Source organism: Oryzias latipes, chromosome 23 (assembly GCF_002234675.1).
Source record: "Oryzias latipes chromosome 23, ASM223467v1".
Lineage (NCBI taxonomy): Eukaryota > Metazoa > Chordata > Actinopteri > Beloniformes > Adrianichthyidae > Oryzias > Oryzias latipes.
This window is the reverse complement of record NC_019881.2, coordinates 21,466,557-21,491,192: the sequence shown is the minus strand read 5'-3', so window position 1 is coordinate 21,491,192 and position 24,636 is coordinate 21,466,557. Positions and strand designations below refer to the sequence as shown.

The 24,636-nt window shown below is 43.3% G+C and overlaps 1 protein-coding gene across 13 annotated transcripts in view; it reads left to right on the top strand.

The window, feature by feature from the left end:
- Positions 1-24,636, top strand: part of celf2 (CUGBP Elav-like family member 2) — a 219,168-nt gene that overhangs the window by 71,152 nt on the left and 123,380 nt on the right. Inside the window, exon 1 of one of the 13 annotated variants that reach the window (XM_023952427.1) lies at positions 3,938-4,275. The exons of 11 other annotated variants lie outside the window; for them this stretch is intronic. In XM_023952427.1, the coding sequence (XP_023808195.1) occupies positions 4,199-4,275 (77 nt within the window). In that variant the 5' untranslated portion in view covers positions 3,938-4,198. Of the gene's footprint in view, positions 1-3,937; positions 4,276-24,636 lie in introns of those variants that run through there. One more of the 13 variants, XM_023952435.1, reaches the window with a different exon arrangement.

Sequence of the window (24,636 nt, the reverse complement as noted above, 5' to 3'; positions counted from 1 at the left end):
TTACGTTAATTGCATGAAGAGTTGCCGTCATTCAAAGAACGTCAACACTAAAGCGCTAAAGCTCCGGTGTTAATAGGCTAGCTAACAAACATGTTGCACCTGTAAAAAGAAATTGCTTTTATATATAAGATATATCAGACCTGATTTGAAATGTACCAATAAATGGTAAACTAGTTTTTAAAAAATGTGAATTTTTAAATGCGCTGAAGGCTAATAAGTTAGCTAAACACATAGTGACTGAGCGAAAACTGATTAAGTTTAAAATGAATAAATTAGCTAACAAACCCATCACACTTCTAAGAAGAAACTTCGATCTTAGAATGTCTGACTGTTTAAAAATGTAAAACTGTACTGCTGTACTACTTTCTACTACGAGTTATTTTAGCATATAAACGTAATAATCCCCTAACAATGTTAAGCTGTTTCTAAGCAAGTTAAATGCTACGTTAGTTAAACAGAGTGGCTGAAAGAAAACGGATTAAGTTTAAAATTATGAAACTAGCTCAAAAAAACATAGTTGTTTTAAAATGTAAAACTATGCTAAATAAGTAGTTCCTACTGATTCTGATGCAGAGAAAAGCAGCTTTGCGCCGCTAAGCAACACTTTACTATTGTCAGGATAGTTACGATAACTCAAAGAGGTCGTGTTATTTCCCGTCACCGGCGACAGCTCTGATGTTAACGGGTTAACCGTTAACATAAAGAAAACGTTCCTTTGGGCGTTTGCACAGCTAACGCAATTCCATTGAACGTTTAGAAAAGCAGCTTTAGACTGCTCTATATTTCTATATTCAGACTTGCTGGTCTGATCAGCCCCCTAGTGGTTACTGGATGAACTGACCTGGTTCTGGTTGTTTTAGTTTTTAAACTGCCTGAAAAATCTTCTGCAACAGCTAGTGGAGAGTCGGGGCGACAAAGCTGCACAAACAGATGTTAATTTTATTTGTTGATTTTAGGGCTTCATGATATGAGGAAAACTCGGGATTTGCGATATTAGTGATCAATATTTTAATTTAGATGTAACTTGTGATACATGAACAAATAGCAAAATAACCAAAAAATTAATTTCTCTTTCACTGCAACAATTTCATTTAGAGTCAACATAACTTAAATAATACTTCAAATGACCCTCGTCTACATATCCAACATAACCATCAAATGTCTTAAGGGGCTAATTTAATTAATTAAATACTTTAATCTGCCATAAGATTGTGTAAACACATTTTATGGTTAGCATTTATAGCAGTTTTCACCAACTTTTGTGATATGCATACTGCACAGCTTTATATAACAATAAGATTTTAGTCATCATGGAATTTCCTTGAAAGTGGCCAAATCTGACAACACGGGGCACATTTCTTTCTTGTAAGCCTATTTTTTTTTAAAGCTTTTGGTGAGCATCGGCGGCGGTGGCGGCGGCGGCGTGGACCTGAAAGCCTGTGATTGCAGTGCAGCTCTCGGTTATATAATGTTCTGCTCCTGTTCTGAGAAAGGTCAAGTGCGGTGAAACGTGCAGCGTCGTCCCTAATCGTGGGACGCTCCTGAGTCACTGATGGAAGATCAGCCTTTCCCACCCATGTTCTGACCCGAGCTGTGCAAGTAAACATGCCCCCCCCCCCAGGTGAGGCCGTGAGCCGAGTCCCACCCACGCTGTAGTCTTTACGCTGCTGTACATCTGCATACTGAGCACTTTTTCTTTCCTATTGACCCAGATACTTAGATTTTTTCCCGAGAGAGATGAATTTCTCTCTCTCATTATTTTATAGAGGTACCCCCCCCCCCCTTTTTTTTTTCTTGCAGAGGAGAAAAGAAGTGGGGCAACCTGGTAGCTGTGCTGCACTCGAGCCCGTTCCAGTTCTGCAGGGAGGCACTCTGGATCCACACAATTAACGCCGCATTAAAAAAAAAAAAAAAAGAATTATGAGCAGGTTTATTATTGCTAAGCTGTCCCCCCTCCCCTTCCCATCGCCCAAACGCACCTCTCCAAACTCTGCCCTCTCATTTGGAAGTAAATCACCAGACGAACTCTCTTTCATGAAGACATCACTGTCGGATTTTCTCTGAATCTGTCTGGACTGAACTGTGCAACGTAGCACGAGGAAAAAGTGCAGCAGTTATATTTAGCTTATTTCTTTAGAAGGCATTACAGGAAAAATTGATTTGCAGACTCGACTCTCGCTGTGCATGGAGATCATGCGCTGCCATTATGTGCGCTCTCTTGGCTTAAGCTCAGATCCTGAGGGTCCGTCTGAAAATAGTCCTGTAGTAAACAAACACAATGGTGCAGTACTTGTTCTTTTTTAGCTCCTACTTGGACAGATTAGTTATTGAAACAACTTGAAAAAAGGTTTGAATGTTTTTTCCTAAAAAGGGTTTTTGTAGTTGCTACTGGAAATTGTGTTTTTTTTTGTTCTTTTTGTGTTGTTGACTGATTTCTAGGCTGACGTACTGGCATTACAACGGTGTTAACTCTTTGAAAATGCAGAAGGAAAGTCAACACAACGACAGGCTGAAAGCTAGATACAACAAAACATTCCAGATGCTAATTTATCTTAAAAAATTAGAAAACTGAATATCCTAATTCTAATCATGCTAAAATGCAACGTCAACTGGAAAACAAAAACAAACATTTAAACTAAAAAGGCCAAAAACATTCAAAAATATTGCTATAAATGCTAAATTAGCTAGCAAGAATGCTACACTATATAGTAAAAAAAAATTAACCAAATTTCAGAACTTTTTAAAAATTCAAAACCATATGTTGAATATTTTATTTAGCTAAAAGAAAAATGTTGGAAAACTTCCTAAAGCAACAAAAAATATAGAAGCACTAAATGCCAGGCTAGCTAGACAAAGAGAGACCGAAAGAAAACAGTTTGAAAAAATTAAATTTGCTAAAAAGAAAACTTTCACATTTAAAAAAAGAAACAGTTTGAAAATGAATACAATTTTGACCCATTTGAAAGTAAAAGCTGATCTCCCTGCACTACATCATCTTTAGGGGTCAGTGAGATCATTCAGATAGTCCCTAAAAAACATGATAGGATTTTGAAACGCCCCCTAGTGTGAAATCTGTAGAAGACAATTACTGATTCAGTTTGAACAACCTTCACTCTTTAAAGTTTCTTTAAGACTAATTAAAATTGGATATTGATCTGTGTGGCACAGACGGCGTTCACGCTGGACCATCGCTACCCAACACTAGCTCATGTCTGCCCCCTACAGCTGGAAGAGTGTAGTGCCAAATGTTGGCCAATTAGGCTTTTTCTTTCAAAGCTCTATTCCGATATATCACAGACTTGGTGTCATAGAACCGCAATTAGTCAGTTCTGCTTCATGATCAATTTTCAAAGGGTTTCGTGTATTAAAAGGGACGCCATCCGTAAGTCACCACCAAAGTTCTACTGATTTAACTTTTAATGGGCGATGCACGTTTTGTACGTGGAGCCTGAAAACGGTCTTAAAAACGTAGCAATGACTGTTGAAGGCGAAAAATCCGATACGCGCGTTTACATCGACTTTCACTGAAAGTGGTCGCTTGAACGCGAGTCCAGAGTGACGTGAACACAGACCAAAAACTGTGCAGTAACTTTGTTTTTTTATCGGTGTTCATGAAAGACAGAACTCTTCCTGACCTTCAGCTCTTTGCTTTAAATGAAGAATGTTCCTCCTAAACTTAACAAAATTCTTTTATTTCCTTATTTTTTTAAATCTCTTGGATGAAACCTCCCAAATGTTCTCTCTTTCAACGGAATGACAGCAGACCTTCAAATCCAGAACTGGAGCTCATTTTTAAGACGGGAGCAGCCAATCCGCGGCTGGGAGCGCGCGCCGCGCCACGCCCCCCAGCGGTCCGCGAGCTGCGCTGTTGCAGAGCTGCGCTCGCGCAGGACGGGTGGAAGAAAAGAGAGAGAGAGAGAGAGAGAGAGAGAGAGAGAGAGAGAGAGGTGAAAAGGCGCGCGGGGGAGAGGAAGAGGAGAATGTGAGCGGAGCTGGATGCGGACGCAGCGCGCGCGGCTGGATCCACTGCCTTCAGGGAGGCCTCAGCTCTTGCACCTGTCCCTTTCCGTCTCGGCGGCCAGGCGCAGTTTGGGCGGGAGCGACGCGCCTGTATTTTGTCGGGGGGAGGGCGCACAGCGGCGGAGGCGCACACACTCCAGCGCACGCACGCACGCACACAGTCCGGACAGGCAGCAACATGACTTCATCCTACAATCTGGATTTCCTGCCTGAGATGATAGTGGAGAGCCGCCTGCTCGTTCCCGGGGACAGACTGTAAGTTCCGCTTCTTCCCACTTCTGCGTCGGTAAATGGCACGCGCGGCTGCTGGCACGCGTGGGGATGAGTGAATGCTATTGTGAAGCCGCCGCGCCGCGTGTCCTAGTTGCTCTCAATCGCGGCTTCCGCCCTTTGTCGCGTGCGCGCGGGCGTGCGTGCGCGCAGCGGATCGCAGCCACGCGAGGCAGCTGAAAGTCCGGCATCTGCAGAGCCCGACCCGCGCGCTCCACTTGTTTCCCTCTAAACTCTAGAATCTGCGGGACAAAGGCGGGTTTCGTCCCCCCCGCGTGTCCCACTTCTGCTCCTCCTGCTGATGATGAGGAGCAGAGAGGAGCTCCCCGCTTTTTGTCCTGAAGCATCACAGCTTCAGCCTCATCCGGGGAAGAAAATCCAAGCAAACCTCAGAAATCCTCCTAATGCAGAATGGAGGTGATGATTAGGAGGTCTTTGTTCTCTCTGCTGTCTGGTCCGACACTGAATTCGATCTGGGCTGCAATTCAAATGAAACACACAATCAGGAAGCGAAATTCTCCTGGAATCAAAGTCCAATTCTGAAAGTGAATCTAAACTTCCAATCTTTGATCCGCCACCATGGGCGTCTGCTGATTCCTCGTTCAGGTCTGTTCGGTCCGAACCTGAAAACACGCAGGTAGTAGATCTCCAGGAACTAAAAACTTGTCTTTCATTTTACATCAAAGAAAATAAATTGAAACATCCCGATGACTAAAAGTTTAAAAACTCCTCAGAAGTCCCAAACATGAACGAGACATTTCGACTGATGCAAACGTGTGACGTTCAGAAGCTCCCAGTTTGGGTTTCAGGAGTGGTCTGGAACGAGGACCAGTCCAGATTCTGGTGTTGACAGTGACATCTCAAAGCTTTCTCTCAAGAGGAGAGTCCTGACCCCGATAGCTGGGGCTCTTGTAGACCTGGTGGGGGTTGGGATCTTCTTGGTGTTTGGGTCTCCTGGGACGTGGATTTCCCACCCCTGTGGTCCAACATCTGCAGGAATGGTCAGCCGGGTTTGGTCAAATGTGGGTCAGGTTTTTCGGTAAACCGACTTCATCACTGGAGATGATGAACGGTTCCAGAACAGCAGCTGCTGTTTTAATAAAACTCCATCGCTGACGTCGGAGCAGGTTGTGCACTTTATCCCTCCGAGCCTCCTCTCATTGACTCTCCTTGTAGTCTATTACCCAGATGCGCCGGTGACGAGACGTTTTTTTCATTAATCAGTGTCATGGGCTCCATTGGGCCGGCGGGGATACGACAACGCCGTCGCCCTTCCCTTCCCTTCCTCCCTCAGAAATGTTTTGCATCAGCGGCTGAGGCAGCGTTTGCCCCGCAATGAGGGATTTCCGAATAATGTGTGTCTCTGGAATTAGACAGGCCTATCTGCGCCCCGTTACCCAGCCGGGGAGGAGGCGGACAGGTTGGAGCAGATAGCGCTTATGGAGATGACACTTTGTATTTACGCAAACACGCCTCTGGAGCACGGCTATTTAGCTCTGGAGAGGTGCTCCTGGTAATCCTTTGACATTATTGTTTGCATCATTGTGTTTAGAGAGTTTCTCCTGATTCCCGCCTTCAGCTTCTTGTCAGTTTGACGCGGAACGGCAAAGAGGACAGCAAAGCGTCAAGACTCCCTGTGAGCCCTTGACTTTCCAGTCTCATTCTGGCCTAGAATGGGATCCGTGTCTGGGAAATACGTGACCCCTCACCTCCTTCGACTCAGTGTTGAATTCCCTCCTGTTACGAAACTGCGAGGTTCCTCGGGGTATGGTGTGTCCTCGCTGCAGGGGTATCTGAAATTTGAGCAAACAGAAACACGGAGTTGTTAAATTTTTACAGAAAAGAAAAATCCCCCTGGTTCTTTCCGTGACCTATTCCCGCCCACTTATCCCTTCACTTCCCCTTCGTGACCCTTTCTCCAGGCTTGAAAGGACACAAATCATGAAGCTAGCAGCTGAAAGGATCCTGTGACAGACAGACAGCACAAGGTTCTCTTGAGAAATGTTTGTGTAGTTGCTCTTAAGCTGGACAGAAATGGTCGCGGCCAATGCTTAAAATTTCAGAAACTGAGTTTAAATATTTACAAGCGTCGTGTACAAAGCAGAAGGTCAAAGTGAACGTACGTTTGTAGAATTGTCCCTGCTTCCTTCCAGAGGAAAGCTTTCATAGAAAAACCAGGCTGTCATCAGCTCCTCTGCCTTTAAAAGTCCACACCGCATGCATTCTTTTGGGGAAATGACACCCCTCCACCCCATATTTTTCATCAAACAATTGCAAATCACTCCTCACTATCCTGCCGCGTCTCCGGGAATCCGGCACAGGCAGTCGATTGGGCTCGGGATCGGTGGCAGATTACACATCCACTCAAACAAAAATTGCGTCTTAACCATTCTATAGAAGGTTGATAACACCCTCTGGCAAATCACAGCCGATCAGACTGATACAGCGACCTAATCTGAGACATGGAAAGAGAAGTGAAGGGAGATCAGGCAGAGGGAGCTGGGTGAGAATTGACATCGGAGGACTGGCAGAGGAGAGGAGTGATTGCTCGACGGCTTACATGCCCCTGGACAGACATCTGCTTGGATTTGAATAGTGACTTATCTGATGTGGAGATTAGGAGAAAATAGTCTGCGGTGGTGGTTGTTTTTTTCCTCCCAAGCTCCCATTACGAGAGTCTCAGAGAACGGAGGAAAAAATGTGTTGGCAATAGGAAAGATCCCCCTGTCATTTTGTTCCTGATGGTTTTGTTCATAATGTTTTTATTTAGGGTGGAACATGTACAGTACGCGTGATGTATGATGTGATGAAGTCGTCTTCACGCATCGCCAGCTGCAACATTGTTTTATGCTGGCGTGTCATAATGATGAATGTCTGTGTGCTGCCGGGGCTCGGCAGCAGTTGTCTGTGGCCGACACCTCTGTGTGGAGGTGGTGATGTATCGCCACCGCCGGCCTCAGGTCGCTGCGTGGACATGTGTGTACAGCCGTGGTGTGGCGGTCTGAGAGCATGCATCCATAAGGATCCTTGATGAGCTCAGCCAACGCCTCAGAGTCCTGGAAATGTAGAGATTGGCACGCAAGTGAACTTTCTGTAGAAACATGAAACGGAGTCAAAGTGTTACAGGTCGTCCATTTAACACTGGAGAAGCTCTAAATGACTCAATTCACACAGTTATGATTTATAGGTGATGTCGTACAGTGTCCTTACGCCACACTCTAGTCGTTAGTAAGGTGCGAGTACTGGCTCTTTACTGATCGCGCACCAATGTTGAATGGACGAGGTGTATGTACACGTGATACGTGTGTGTCCGTAGGACGTTCCCACAAACTACGCTCCGATCGTCTGATTTCCTCGTTTCTACCAGTGAGGCTGCATGCAAAGAGCGCACACTTATAACGTGAACAGGACTAACGAGATCCTTGGGATGTTCACAGGATTAAAAAAGAAAGGAAAATTTGTACGACACGGCTGCAACTCACTACTTAGTCCTTACTTACGTGTTATTGAAATGTTCACTACAACCTGTCGGCCGCAGCATCCTCCCCTCCCCGTAGAAACTTTTCCATGAACATTTTCAGCCTACGGGCTCACAGACTGATCTACGTAAAGTTTGAACCCATTGACTAGAGTGGTTTTAGAGATATAAGGCTAAAGACAATGGCTCCATTTCTTATCGTCTATCAGCAACCAGACAATTAAGATTTCTCAAAAAGTTTTGAGTGTGTCTCAAACCCATCTCGAAATGCCTTTACTGTACTTCGGTTTTTAAGCATTAAAATTCCATAAATATGAGAGCACTTTGGGACAAAACAGCGACTTATTTGAGACAAAAGTGAGAAACAAAATGTAGCAAAACAGAAAAAAGCTGATTGAAGTGACTCACTTTCTAATTTAGATTAAAGAGAATAATTTGATCCTAAAAGGTGGATCTTAATATTTTAAGAAAACAAGGTAAAAAAGCAGGAAGAGAAAAAGTAAAAGTATAACCAGTCAATGAGCCTTGTGGTAGCCTTGACCACATTACCGTTGTAGTCGTTCAACATCAAACTGCAAGAATTTGTTGGAGCGGTAAATTGTAAAAGTTGCAAATTGTAAAAGTTTTGCCATCTCTAGCAGAAATGGAAAGAAATAATGTATTTAAGTCTTAGCTTATTGGGATTTATTTACTTATTGGGCCAGCTCATGTGGTAGAGTGTCCGCCCTAAGACTGGAAGGCCATGGGTTAAAAACCCAGGCCGAGTCATACCAAATTTCGCACACTTACTGTAGGTGTGTGACAGATAGTGGGACTTTATCATAACCTGTAAATGTTTATACACCTCACTACATTTTCTTGTTTCCGACCTTTTTTTTCCAAAAGGTTTCAATCAACACCAGGCTGTTGAAGTTGTGGTAATATCAATCTGGATAGGAGCTGCTGTCAATCATAATCCAGTACATAAGGATCTGTTATCAATCCTGTGTTATTGTGGTTTTTTGTGTTAATATCATCAGTACACTACCTCCCAAACATTTTGAGCAATAAACCATTTAGAAAAATTGGCTCTGTTGAACCTCAACTGCAAAAAAACTGAAGGCAGTGGAAAACTGTTCTTTTGAAAAACGTAACTGAAGTGAATTCTTAAATGCATAGCATCAAAATGTTTTTTCAGTCAGTAAAGATGGAGATTACCGGTTGCTCGGAGCGACATTTAGACCATTTTGAGCACCTTTACCATCTTTGTCATGGTAACCAAACATGTCTAGAAACCAATTTAGCAGCAGCGTTGGACAAATTGGATGACGTGTTTTATGGATCCAGCACGTCTGCTTTACACCGTATTGGAGAAATGTCAGTAAGTTAAGGATGCCATTTAAACTAGAAGGAAGGTTGTTGGGAGGCTGTGAAGGACTTAAGCTCATGCACACAGTCACACACAAAGGAGTCTTTATCTTGCACTTCCCACTCTGACCTTTAAGCTTGAGTGGACTGGTGCAAAAAATTGGTCAGAGAATTTGTTCCCATTCATCCAACTCCATAACAAAGCATTTGTGTGTCTATCTCTGTGGAAGGGGGTCTTTTGTTTCGGAAAACCATTTTCATGCATGTCGCCAAATTAGCCATTTACCATTTTTTTTCTTTTTTTTTGTAAAGTTAAATGACCAAATTGCTCATCTGGAATCATCTTCTCACGAGTCGTTACATTCACACAGAATGATGAACCAGACACGGTCTGTTTCCTGGAAAGAACATGAAAAACCCACACATACTGGTTTAAATGGGGATATAAAATAAACCTTAAAAACAATTAGGAAAGACAAAACATAACCCCTCCCCCATGGATGGTCTGAGTCTAGAGCAGCTTAATTAATGGAAAAAGTCAGGGCTAGAAGGATCAGGCTTTAGGTTGCAAAGTCATCACAGGATTTATATTTCAAACCTTTCCCTACAAAAGTACCAAATAGTAAAGTATTGCCATTTTTAGTATTGAGTTTTTACACTGTGAAAATATATCATTTTAAAAATGTTTTGGCAAATCTCACTTAAAAAAAATTAGGATAGGCCTACTATCTGGTTGGCTGAGTGCTATAATATATGCTTTAACATAGAGCACAATATCATCAGCATAGCAGCAGAACCTGATGTTTAGCTGTTTAACCTTTGAACACGAAAGTGTTAGATCTAGGTTTTATACTCTTTGAATTACGGTTACTCTCTTCAACCGTTTATGCAGTTCATGTAATTTCAACCAATTCTGAACGCTGAGAAAAGCAGCTTTGCACTGACATGCAACACTTTATGTGCATAATGCAAAAAATGCATTGGAATAATGTTAACTGCGTAAGTTACAGTATTTCAAAGAGCGTTTGTGAATTGGTGTCGTGGGCAACAGCTCCAGTGTTAAAGGGTTAGCTGTATTTTCTAATGGAAGCATGTATGCAACATACCCAACTGGCCTTCTTTCATTGGGTTACGAACGTATGTAGGATGCTTCTTTTGTAGAAATATCTCTTCAAGATTGGCCTGCATTTAGTGAAAAATCAAAACACGGTTAAACATGGAGTGGAAACTTGTGGTACTGTGTTCGTTTTTCCTTCCTGCTGCATAAAACCTCTCGTCTTGTTTGATTTGTTATGAGTTCATTTTTGTCATAAACTTCATTTTTGCCGTTCTGGAATGCTTTGGCGCTCTCAAGCATCTCCATCTAATGACCTTGATTGTTGCATGCAGTAAGAGCATGTTAGCCTGCGAGTGTCAAGTGTGCATTTGCACACCCAGCTTCACGCTGCCGTTACCTTCTGAATTGAGCGGTGAGGGGAAGTGCTTTGTTTTCCTGTAAATAAGGTCAGCCGCGCTCTGAGAGGCGAGTTTCATCACAGGGCCTTGAAACGAATGAAGTGCGGGTTTTCGCCTTCACACATCTCCATGTAAATGCTAGAGAGGAGGCGGCGCATGCACAGGCAAACACAGTCGCATTTTCACATCCCGGTACTGCAGTGACGGGCACAAAAACAGGGGACCAAGAAAACAGAATCATAATCTTCTGCTGCGCCCTCTCTTTTGTCGTTTGCTTTCTCTTTTGCATCGTTGTCAACAGCCAGCCATCGCATTTGGACTGCGTAGCAGCGTAACTCCCTCTGCCAGAGGGTGAGCTTACTCCATGCAGGTCTCTGTGGACTCTTTCTACCTTGTCTCCATTCTTTGCCTCCATCCTCTGTGGCCTGGATCTTCCTCTGTTCTTCCTTCCTATCTATTCAAGCGTGTTAAACGCTCAATCTGGTGGCAAAAGAGAAGTTTGGGATTTGGAGCCACGTTCATGGAGTGGAGTCAGTTTTTGTTTGGCTAAAAGAGCCATCAGAACAGGAAGAGCGACAGACAGACCTACCTGCTCCTTCTTTTGTTTTCTGGAATTATTATAATTAATTTTTTCCTGCAGATTTTTCAGGAATGTTTGGTTTTTAACTTTTCATTATTGTTTTTATCCAGAAATACTTTTTCGGTAGCAGAAACATAATGTGCTTTTTTGTTTGCTTGTGACGGTCACAAGTATTTTTCACTTTAGTGCTTTTAATGTAGTACTTAATGGATTTTCTGATTTGTCGAAAACATCATTTGGCAAATTTGGGTTTACCAACCATTAAGTTAAAACAATACAAGTTTTTTTCCCCATCAATGAAAAGTGTTCTCCTCTCTCATTTATTTTATTTTTTTACATTTTTTTTTCTAAATTGAGGCTTTTTGCCCGGCAGTTTTTTTAAAAAGTTTCAAATATTAATACTTTGAATAATGAAAAGAAACAAATTGTAGCCCTTTTGAAACATCTGTTATCAAAACCACTGGAATAAAATGTTCATAGACGTGAAATTCTAAGGCAACCGTGACCAGTTTATGTCTTTGTCTGATCATTTTTTATGACCGTTTCTTTGTCTCAGTGATGAAAGAAATGGTTACATCTGCAGCCATGGTTCACGCATGCGGTTCCCACATTGTTGAGGTGAGAACATGAAATGTTGTTTTTTGGGGGAAGCATTCTCTCTTTGGGGTTTTGTGTTGCTCATTCTGGGGTTGGAAGTGCGACTTTGTGTGCTTTTATTGTGAAATGATGTTCACCTTTCAGCTTCTGCCTTTAGGAGTCGCCACAGCGAATCAGCTTTCACTGATACGCACAGCTGGTTTGGCTGCATTTTTAAGCCAGACATCCTTTCTGACACAGCCCTGTATTTTATCCGGGACCCAGACTTGGGGCCCCATCATGGCTCTATAGTTAGGTAGTAGCGTGAAGGGTCTTGCTTAAGAACCCACACATCATTCACATTGGGAATCGAACCCTGATTTCCTGTGTGCCAGCCGCTTAGGATTCTTTTATTGTGAAAACGGCACAGAAAAGCCTTTTGCGACTAAAGTTCCAGTTGGTTTCATAATGGTATATTTTGACTGGGGGTGTAGTCACATGGTTTTGTTGACATAAAAGTCAAAATGGAAGTTTCAGGACTCTATCTGGTCCAAATTAAGCGGACTCTGTCCGGACCAACGGACTTTCAAGTCTGAATACAGCCTTATATTGGTGATTTTAACAGTTATGCAATTTGCATCCGTGTTCTTTTGTTGTCTTTTAATCAGTAACTCATTGAAATCTTTCAAATTTGTTTCCCCATCAATCACCAATTATCCCTTTCTGAACTCTGCAGTCCATCCAATAGATCAAACATTTCTGCGCCGCCTTCAGCAATAAGCGAGATTTGCCTGAGCTTTGATTGGGCGCTTTGTGATTATCCTTAACTTCAGTTGAGTTGGTCTTTTCCGTTGACTCAGTCATCATGCTAGCTTATGTGAGTGTGACTTTTGCACCACGGGGAACCTTCAGGGGCCCGATCACAGTCAGCGCTGGTGGAAAGGTCAGCACCACCTGTCCCGAGCGTCTCATTACCTCCCGGTACAAACCCGTCCTCACAACCCAACACTCTTCGCTTGGAAAGGGATTCTCCTCACTGCTGTGGAGTCCACCTTTTTGGCTCTAATTCGTTGTTTTTTGCAGCCCATTGTCTTTTCTCGCATTTATAGTTGATCATATCCAAAGACTCATTGTAGTATTTGTTACTTTTGTTTCCCCCCAGGGAAAAACTCCCCTCAGAAAAGAAGGATGTTGCTGGATTCCTTTGAGAAGTTTGGTGTTTTTTTTATCAGGATACATAAACTTTAAAGACTGAACTGTTCAAATGAATGGGACTATTCCCATTTTGATGTGTATTTAGGAACGTTTTTAGTGTGGTTAAAAAATTTGCCTCTTGTTGTTTGATCCAACAGAAATTAGTCAGCATCAAGCTAAGCTAACACGATAACTTATGATATAAGCCGGGTACATTACCCTCCTGAGCACCAGAGAAATACATTTATCAAGTCCGTTTTTTTTTAAATCCACCAAAAACTACAATTCCCAGAGTCCCACCCCTGCATGTTTGATGTCATTGGAAAAAAACCAATTTTTGTAGATACTAAAAACAAATTTCATTTAGTAGGATGCAGTGGTTGGGACATATCTTATCCTCCACACAAGATACATTTACATTGCTTGTCAGCAGGTTCACAGTTCATAATTATTTGAAGGGTTAAAGTTTTAGTCTGAGAAAATCCAAAAGGTTTTCTGAAAGTTACAAAGACATCTCCAAATCATGACAAAATGACTCCAACAACACAACGTGGACTAAAGGAGCAGAGTCTCAGTTCAGGTCAGAGGTCAGACAGACTGGACAAAAATGGATCCATGGGAGAGTTCACACTGCTGAGCCAAAACAACACAAAGAAACATCTGGATTCCCCACCAACGTGTTCTCCCATCAGTCCACCGACCGTTTGTCCGAAGAGGACTAGATCTGGACTCAAGTCCAGAGCGTTCCTAGATAGATCTATCAATCTATCGATTGATTGATTCATAGATCTCAGCTTCCATGTTAGAGAGCAGTCTGTCCCTGAGGAAGCTCTTCTGTTTGACGCAGGCGGACTTCAGAGGCTGGTTCCTGTTGCTCATCCCTGCTTTGTATCTTTTTTCTTTTTTTTAACTTGTCCTGTCCAACAGCTGGACAAACAGATGAGAGCTGAGGGCCTCTTGTGTTGGACATATTTTACTTTAACAACAGGGGTCACGAATCTTCAGACAAACCAGAGGTATGTCTGAATAAACCCCTTTTGGAATGGAGGCCAAACTTTATTTATTTAAATCATATTTGAAAATCTTTTGTGTTGGACCGGACGGAAAAGGAAAAGAGGGAGGAAGAGAGAGGGATGTTGGGGGGGGGGGGTGATTATAGAAGGGGGGGGGGGTAAAACCATGAAGCAGCGTAAAGCAACAAGTTTCTGGATAGCTATACACATAACAGTGAGGTTCAGATGTGATACAAGTCTATAAGGGCGGGGCCTGTCCACACATACACTCATATGCTATAAACACATCTGTTGGCTCCAAAAATGTCCACATGTCAACATGTACACAACACAAATACTGTTCACACACGCATACTTATGCCTTAAAACCAACTAGTGGGAAATATTTCATTCAATCACGCAAACTGTTAGTGCAAAGGTGAGCTAACACCTGTGCTCAGGTGAGTGTTTATGTTCTTCTAAAATGGATGGTGGAATGTGAAAAGAAGGAGGAAGAGTGTCCAGCCACCCCCACACCAAGACCCCCACCGCAGCAGCAGCGGCAGCTAGAACCCCCCCCAACACCCGCACGGCAGCAGATAGAGAACAACCGCCCCCCCCGGGTGATCACATCCGCCATCCAGGCCAGGGCCAGCAGGACCGCCACGCTGCTGGCCGTGTTTTGTATCTTTAGTCTCAGTCCCTCCATCCACCATCGTCTCCACAGAGTCCAGACTCACACCAACCATAGACACCAGTCTGAGATCCTTTAGTCTGTGCAACGCCTCCCCATAAGAGACGGTGCTGGAGACGACTGACTGGTGGAACCTGTACAGGAGCTTCAGGCAGATGTTCCCCAGCATTTATGAACAGACCAGTCCTATTTGTTGTCCAGCTGCAGACCCAGAACTGCAGTGGATCTGATTTGGATTTTTTAGCTTCATCTTCTTTTTATCCTCTAAATTGAGCCAAATCCCACAGTCTCTTTTTTTCTGTTGATGAAATATTCATGATGAAGATGTAAAAATGACTATTAGAGTAGTCCATTAGCCTCTGCAAACCTCTGGCCTGGCCTTATAATTGAATCGAACAAACATCCAGACACGCACGAGGGACCGATCTGGCTTTTTTCCCCCTCCAAATCCCGGTTTCTCCAACCGATAGGAGTTCAAACTTCTGCCTGCTCATCTGTTGACCCCCTTTATTTCCACCTCCTCCACCTGTTTGGGTGCAGCAAACATCCACGCTCAAGCGCACGTATGCTTCACAGTTGCAGAGCTGTCAGGTCTAACCTTGACTCGCACACAGAGTGAATTGTAATGCAAAGAGAAGGGCGGCGGGAGCAGGCGGGATGTCAGAGAGCTGCCTCCTCTTCCTCCCCAGAGGAGTCCAACTCTGCACAATCTTTTCTTCCTGTGACTGCATCACAACAGCAACCGCCCCTCTCCCTCCCTCCCCGCTTGATATTTCTCGAGCGGGGGTTTACCTTCTGATCTATTAACGGATGCGAGGCGCGTTGGTGCGTCTCAGTCCTCCTGAAGATGCATGCTAATGCTGGCAGGTCATTTGATTTGCTGCAAATGTGGAGCCGATCCCCGGATTTCCGGAGCGTTTTGTTTCCATACAAAGACGACACAACTATGAATCAAAGGAAGAAAGAATGTGTTGATGCGTAAAGCTGTAAGATAAAAAAATCCCTAATTAAAATGGGATTGTTTATGGAGATGTTATCGCCAATTTAACGTTAATGGTGTTAACGGTTAAATTAATAATAATAATAATAATACATTCTATTTGATAGTCGCATTTCTAGGAACCCAAGGTCGCCGTACATGATAGTAAAAGTTAAAAGCAATAAAATGTACAGTAGAATATACACTTTAAAACAGTCCAGGAATGTCAAGTTATGGGGAAATATGCAAGTTTGGAAAGTTGGGTTTTTAGTTTCTTGGCGACAGGTATGAGGGGGGAAGGCTGTGGATGGATTTAAAAGTCAGGAGAAGTGTTTTAGAATTTAATTCTGTGTGTAATCAGTAACCAATGGAGCTGCTGCAGAACAGGTGTGATGTGTTGGATGGATGGCGTTTGACTGGTGATTCTGGCAGCTGAGTTTTGAACATATCGTGGCTTCCGTAGAGTTTTTTGTGGTAAACCAAAAAGAAGGGAGCTGCAGTAATCCAGGCATGAAGTAACAAGACTGTGCACCAGGACGGCAGTGGAATGAGGACAGAGGGAAGGGCGAAGACGATGGATGCCGCCAAGGTGGGAATAGGCAGACCGGGTGATGCTATTGATGTGTGAAGTGAAAGGAGAGGGTGCCATTGAAGATGACACCCAGACGCTTAGCCTGAGGGGAGGGGAAACTGGAGGAGTTCTGGATGCTGTTTATAACGGACTCAGTGCCTATCAGGATTGCGATAATTCAAAGAACGTGTGTCATTTCATAAAAACGAAACGTTTGGAAAACAAGTGATTTCCAGAAATGACGATAAAAATAGTAAAAATTGAAACGCGACAAGAAACCAAAAAATGTAGGTACAATGGGACATCGCAGATTGGATGATGTTTGATTTTTGCGTTTTATCAAATGCTTCTTCAGTGTCCTCACACTAATAAAGTATTATTAAAATGAAGCGTTTCATTTAAAATACCTTTTAGCTGAAACGATGGACAAACGTCATAAATGTGCCATAATACCTACCTTTTCTGGTTTCAAAAAGAGAACAAAACAAAATTTCGTAAACAAAAGTAGTTTTCAGAAATCTAAATAAAATATAAAACTGAAAAAAAGACAAATGAATAAACCTGTAGGCGGTTCACGCTGGCGAAATTTTAAGATCGTAGACCGGTCGGTGAAACCGTTGAGCAAAAATGTTGTTGTACATTTTTCAATGGGCATGCTCCAAATGGCAGGTCATAGAGAACACTTTAACAACACAAATGTAATGGTAAGGGTGAAGTTGGTGAGACGCAGGCATGTGGAATGGATTTTTCCCAGAACCCAACGCTCAGACAATGGGCCTCCTAAAGCCACTTAGACGTGTGTGCGGCATCTGGTCAGTACTCGCACATTACTAATGACTAGACTGTGGCATAACGGCACCGTTCCACAGCATTACCCGTACGTCATTAGTGCGTGTGGCGGATACTATCCTTTAAAAATGATACACTTGTATCAACACGTGTACGACAATGGTATGTTCCGTTTTCATGATGTCCCTTGAGGCGGCCACCTCTTTGACCCTCCACGGACCCGGACAACCCAAAAAACTGCATCACCCATACAGGTCAACCCCCCCTTACGGGTGCATGTGAGTGATGTATAATGAGCACTCTACCGACACGCATGGTACTCGGTTAGCTGACTGAAGCCTTTGGGAAAGGAGGGCAGACTCAGACCATCAAAACAAACTGAAGCACTTTCTTACTGAGCCGCTCCATTGTTGGTTTGGAGTCGATGACATGAAAAAATGTCCAGAGCAGCGGGGTCCCGGTGGATGCTGAGCCTGAAGTCAGCGCCGGCGTGGTGATAGATGTGCGTGTTCCACACAGCCAAGTGATCGATGGAAGCGTTGTTGGGAGGGGCCGTCGCCGTTATTGTGTTTCTGGAAGCTGAAGGGAGACGAAGTCGCGGGAGGCTTGACGGGTTTATTGAGAAGCGTGATCTAGCACTCCGCCCCGGGACTATTAGATGTAGTTAGTGAGGGCGGGGGCAGGAGGGGGGAGCAGAGTTAGTGAGGGTGAATGGATGGCGGAGGAGGAAGTGTGCCTCAGAGGGGAGTGTGGAGCAGGAAGTGATGATGGTGCAGAGATGGGAATTAATGTGTAGGTTATCTGTTGATGTTTATCCGCGTGTCCTGAGGGCCGGTGCAGCCATAAAGGTGATCTAATCTGCACCTCTGGAGAGGGTGCGTGCGCACACTGGCTGCGTGCACGTGCCCACCAATCATCCACTTAAACCATCATCTGTCTGCCCTTCGTCCCACGTTTTCATTTATCCTGCCTTTATGACAGAACTCCTTCCATCCCTCAGTACCTGCTGCAGCTCCACCGATTCAATTGGCCCCATCGCCCCCCTCACCCCCTTCCCATTTACTGTCCCCCGCCTGGGGGCTCGATGCACTTTTAAAAAGCAGGAACCAATGCCGGGCATTTTTGCTGGAAGCTGCTGACTTCTGATACTTTCTGCTGATATTCAATATCGCTCAAATTGGCCAATTTTACGGAGGAAAAAAAAAACAAATTTGTGTTAAATCAAAGACTGTGCAGAGCCTGCCAGGTTCCTGCGGTTCGGGGTGGAGCGTGCTGAGATGACCGACCGCAGGTCGCCTCTGAAATGGGACCTTATATTGAATACATGTCGGCTTTGAAGAGCCCCTTAACAGCACCTGGAAATAGGCCGGCCTCAGGTGGGTTAATGTTTGCTGCGCCGATGTCAGAACATTTCCAAACGAGTCTGACCGAGCAGAAGCTAACTTACATAACTATTAAAATGATAAATGTCTGCAGTGAAGCTGAAAAGCTTAGTCACTCTGAGATCTATTGTGGAGGAAACATGAATGCCGTTCTTGCTGGGAAGAAGTCTGCGTTTGGTGCAACAGCTCCTGCAGAGGGTTTGAACCCTGAGCTGCCGTCCTCTTCACCTGTTCGCCTGCGTGTGTGGGGCTGCTGGGAGCCGAGGCAGCGTTAACCCAGGCGAGAAGCGTTTGGATAAACGTCCGGATCCTTAAAAGATGCAGGAGAACACGAGGCTGAACTGGAGGGCAGGAAAACCGAATGTGGAATTCAAACAGAAACAAGGCCAATCCTGCTGATGAAACCCAAACAGCTGCTGCACTTCAGCCTCTGACGGATGCTGCAACGCGTGTGCGTGCACGGATGTGTGAGCAAGGCGTGCCCAAGAGCCGCGCGGCGCATCCATGCGTGCACCGACATCCAACAGCGGCTTTTCTGTAATAACCTGCCCTCTAGGCCTCTGGGTCCCTGCAGGGATGGATGGATGGAGGGAGGATGCTGATGGTGAGCCTTCATCCCTCTGAAGTGTCGCTGATCAAAGAGGCCGGATGGTTTTGGCAGAGGCGGGAAAAACCTCTGGAAAGACATTAACGGAACTGGGTCTTGGAGCGGCTCATTTCCCTCAGCTCCGTTCTATTTTTTACCGCGTCCCAGACCATTTCCCACTCGGGATGCTTGGCATGCGCGGTCTGCCCGCATGTTGTGATCAAGACGCCCCCCTTCAAGTGAGCCTAATCTGTATAATTGAAACAGTCAGGGGGGCAAAGACGCTCAGATGTCACGAGTTAACACCTTTCTCGCCGCTCTGTGAAGTTCTGAAAACCCTTTAAATGAATAATTTAGCTGTTAAAATATAGATGATTACAAGCTGGAGATGGCTGTATTTGGCTGCAAAGTACTGGAGTTGTGTTTTTCTGCTCTCAGTCACAGGATTTGTACGTCTCCAGATGAATTCAAAGGCTCTCAAAGCTTTATCCTGTTCAAGTCTCTAAAAACTTAACAGATGAAATGAAAAAAGTGGGGCATGCTCGCCATAACGGAGCTGTAAAAGCACATTTCTTAAGCACAGTTTTCACTCAGCTGCTGAAAAGAAAACCTCCAAAAAGCTCATTCTCCTACCAAACTCTTTATTTTTATTTTCCTCTGCCAGCAGTTATGATTTAAAGCCAGCTTATCGTCTGACTTGCTCCCAGTTATCCAAGCTGCCGCCTGATAAGGGAGCCAAACCCATTTTTCAGCTGAACGCAGAGACATCATTTTTGTTCTCACACATTATTGCTGTGCTTTGACGGAGTCATCTGTCAGTGGAGGCGCTGATACGGAGGTGGCGGCGCGGCGGTCCTGAAGAGGGGAGGCTCCGGCGCTCCTCCTGGGCCACCGTGGATGATGATGGGATGTCATCACTTCTTTCTTTGGCTCTTCAGAATATGAAGATTTCTGGAAAACAGCCTCTTCCACACATTTTTAAAACGTCTACACTTTTAGGCCTCCTATACACACATCTATAAAAAAAGATAATTAAATTAAATGAAGTTAAAAGTTTTTTCATTTACTCTGTAAGACAAATCTCTGTATCAACCCTTAGTAATCCAGAACCTTTTGAGTGTTTTATTTTACTTAAGCCTTTCAGAGTAAACTATATCCATATAAATGATAATTCTTTTATGAAATTGGCTCTTTTCTCAGCTCATTTTCCTTAGCGGAAGTAAGATGACTCGATCTCTGAGGCTCCGCCTTTCTCCCCTTGGGGGTGCCGCCCATTTCATGACGTCATTCTAGAGTCGGCCCTGAACTTTTGCAAAGATGGATGCTGATTTCGTACACATAAAATCAAAGCGTTTTGCCGATCACCGCTGGCTCTGCGTAGAAAGTGGGTGCGTTTGTTAGCCTGGGGGCGGGGCTGGCAGCACAGACTCTTCCTGGAAGGGGCTGTTCCTCACTTTGTGACATCACAATGTGCGAACTCACTCCTTTTCATGTTTGGAAGGGGCTGGTGCTCAGAGAGCAGGTTGTTAAAGGAAACCAATCTTACTGTGAAAAACTGCAGTTTGGACGGGTAAAGAATTGACATTAAACTTAAAAATAATGTCATCTCTGAATGGCAGCAAACCAGAAGACGGATTCAAATCCCAGGTTGTTTTTTTTCCTCCTTGTTTTTGTCACGTTCAAGCTTTGGGATGTTTTCAGTCTACAGTGCTTCCTATTCTAAACAGTCACATGTGTTGAAAGCCGTTTAAACAGTAAAAAGTCATCCACAAAGGTTTGAACGCCATCAAGCAGCTATTACAGACAGTTTACATATGAATATCCATTTGGGAGCTTTATGAATCGTTATTCCAAGGCTTGTTGAATGGTGTCCAACCCTTTGTATGTATACAGTGAGTTTGCTCAGCCTCTGGGCACATTGTGGTGCTGTTTTGGAAGGCTGCCCTCATTCCGACGTCCCCATCGACTTCCTGGCCTACATGGCCGTTTTCCACTGCAGGTCGATGCAGAGGCAGCGCTGAGGGGGACAGCCCGAGGCTTACACACACGCCGACGCACACACGCATGCCTGCTCTCAAACACCGACAAGCCCGGAAACACCACCACATCCCCGGGAGTCGAGCACCAACCCCGCGAACACCGGCATGTGGGCCCGACCTTTGACGGGACAGGGAGACTCTGCAAGCTAATGGGATGTTTTAAAGAAGTAATTACAGGCACTTATTCACCATCAACAGAAACAATATTTTATGGATTGCACACATAGATTTTCATGAATGCCCCAAACAAATGAGATGCAGGAGGAGGACTGTTGGATCTGAGACGGTTCTCTCTCTCCACATCACAGACATTTGAAGCTTCTTCTCTGCTTTATTAAATTATGAATGAGGAGGATGACTTGGGTAATATTTTAGTTATAACCTGTACAAAGTATGATGGGAAGTCAGATTCAGATTCACCATGGGGTTACGACGGTTTGTAGTCCACGGCAACTGTACAATTTTTTTTTGTCACGGTTTAAGAAATATGTGGAATAATCAATGGATCTTGAATCTAAATGTTCAATTCTCCTTAGCAACCATTTTCTACCTAATGAACCCCTTCACCAGTGGAGCCGTCACTGGTGACATCTAAATAACATGTTCTTTGAAACTGCTCTAACTCTGTGACCGTTAAGGTGAAAAGCGACTTTGTCTGTAACAAAAGTGTCGCTTATTGGCGTAAAGCGGGTTTTCTCTGCATCAGTGTCAGTGGATTCAAACGCTGTTTGCGTTAACACTGCACGAAGTGTTGCATATCCGTGCAAAGCTGCTCTTGTGGTACAGTAGTATGAGTTTCCACTCAAAGGTTAACTTGGTTACATCAAATGGGGTGATGACGGTTGACCTCTAATTGGAAGATCACAGGTTTAGTTCCCATGTGTTGAATTGTCCCTGGTTAGACACTGAACGCCTTATTGGTCCTGCTTGTTGAGGTTGGCGCCATTTTAAGTCAGCGGGTGTGCGTGAAGGAATTGGACTGTGACTGTAAAGCACTTTAGGCCTTAAAGCAAGACAGAAACGAGCTGTAAGCATAGACTATTGACCAATTCCACACTACTGATAGCTTCAGAATGGCTTCAACTTTCAAAATTGTTTTTATTGGGATGTACTGAAACTTGGTACCAGTACCCGTGTATGCGGTATACAGTACCTTGTAAAAACGCAGATTGAAAAACAGTGACATGGCTTTCACTTGGATTCTACTCAGTTTCTGTTCTAGCCAATCATTTCACTTTTGCAACAATTGTGGACGGGTCCATATAAGAATGGGTGAGGCCGTAGGATGGGGCGGAGCTTTAATCAAAATGCCAAAGGCGTAGGGAGTGAAAATATGGCTACATTTTTGAAGCACCGTTTAGGCACCGGGACTCTTTCAAAAGTACTGTTTTGGTGTCAAAGAAAATCCAATTTTCTGTATTTTCTGTCCTTGAGACATTCGTGTTAGTGAAGACGAAACCGCTTGAAAAGCTAAACTTTATTGATAAACGTGTCTCTTTTGGAGATTGGACTGAAAATAATTCTCTTTCTATTGACCTCAAACGTATAAGTTGCTGCCTTGATTTTAATGGAACATTCTTTAAGAACTTAATAATTCGCTAAGAAAATGATATTACAATTAAAAAGGCTGAAGTTTTAATGGCAGATTCTACCAATTGGTTCATGGATTTATAATACAATGAATGTAAATCACTGTTGGCCGTAATTACAGATCCTAAAACACAAGTGTCTCTAGTTTATTACCATTTTATCACAGATTTAAATTAGAGTGTTAAAGTGTTGAATAAATCTAATATTGTTTCTGTTGCTGTTTATTCGTTGATAAGTAACCAGTTTTCCCATAAAGTTCCAGATCATGTCCTTCTTTTTAGATGCATCGTTTTGGAACAAACGCCGTTTTCTTTGTGTCAGTGACTTTTGGAGTAATTTTCTTTATTTAAATCAGGGTTTGAGTTCCCTTTGTGTTGATTCCTTACTCGGCTGATACCAGCTAAACCTCCATAACACGATAAGATATTTCCCCAAGTTTTTCTCTAGAAATGACAGAAAGCCAAAAGGAGTGTTCGCTCTCTGCACCAAGCGAAGCCTCGACTCCATCTAAAACCGGTCAAGTGCCACTTCAAAACAACTCCACCAATCCAACGTAAGCACAAAGTCTTCCTCCAGCTCTTGAATTATCCGCACTCACAGCCCATCTTGTGAACGTCGGCGCCGCTTGTGCCCTGAAGAATAAAACTCCAACTGATGGAAATTAAAGAGCTGCCTTTTCTTTTCTTTTCTTTTCCTCTTTTGTTTGTTTCCTCTCCTTCCTTCCGATCTCTCTTCACCCTTACAGCCAGAACAGTTATTACTAAATAAAGTAGTGTGGCTGCTCACAGGAGGTTCCTGGCTTTCTGTGAGTGCACTGCCAGAGTGTGGGAGCTTGCTGTTGGCATGATGGCTCCCATGGGTATTTCTGAAGCTGCAGTCGCTTCTATAAAGTTCAAGCAATTACGTTTTCCAAAACGGTTGCCATTTGCCAAGCCACCCTCTGCCTGTGCACGCTCCTGTTTGTTTCTTAGATGTGGGTCTTTCAGGAAACAGCTGCTCCATGTATGACTAATCTTTTTTTCTCTCTCCTGCTACTGCTGCTAAATCTAAATAATATGCAAATGTTAATGTAATCAGGTCAGATTTCAGTGGAAATCTCCATCATCTCCGCTTCGCCTAGCTTGAAAGAAGGGAACAAAAACACCTTTATTTGAGTTGGAGCCATTTTCTGAAGTCCAAATGACGTTTCTTACATGTTTTTGTCAAGAATTCAACCACAAAAATGAATGTTCTTACCCGTCTTTTTGCACCATCTGCAAATGGTTTACAAAACTATTCATTGAAACTAATATTAAGAAACCACAGTAGTACAACATTTGTTGATTCTTTACACAAGGAGATGGTTACAGTATTTGCCGCACAATAAGGCGAACTTAAAAGCCTTTGTTTTTGTTTATTCAAAAAAGAAGATTGCATTTTATAATCTAGAGAAACTTCCTACGTTAGTCCTGCACAATAAATCACAAATTTATCGTTATCGTGATATCCAGCTGTGTAATATGCATATCGCAAAAGATGGCAGAAATTGTAATAAATGGTTACTTTAAATGTGCTAAAACCATCTTATGGCAACTTGATTTGATTTGATTTGATTTGAAATGGTTTATTTCAAGCAATTAAGTAGAAATAATACACAACAGCAATATAAACATCAGTTATACATTCACACAGTAACTAATCAAACTTAGGATAATTAGACATATTAATAAATATTGCTTGAAAGGGAGTGGGAGGAAGCGAACTTATATAATCCCACCCCGTTATACTGTAACCATTTTATTACATGATTTATCAATATCCGGTTCCCAGTTTTTATCAGACAGAATTAAAAATCATAAGATATCGATAAAGCACATGACAAAGATGAATTACTTAAGTATTACGTCAAAAATAACTATTTTGGAAATCAACATGGCAAATGCAGATCAGTCATCTGAAATATATGCAGATTATGTTACTTATAAAGCCATTCATATGAATAAAACATAATACTATATCAGTAAAGCAGACAACACTGTTTCAGGAATTTTCATAGCAAAAATTTCATCAAGTATCAAAAGTTAAAAAAATGTGCAAAATTATGCTACATTAGGA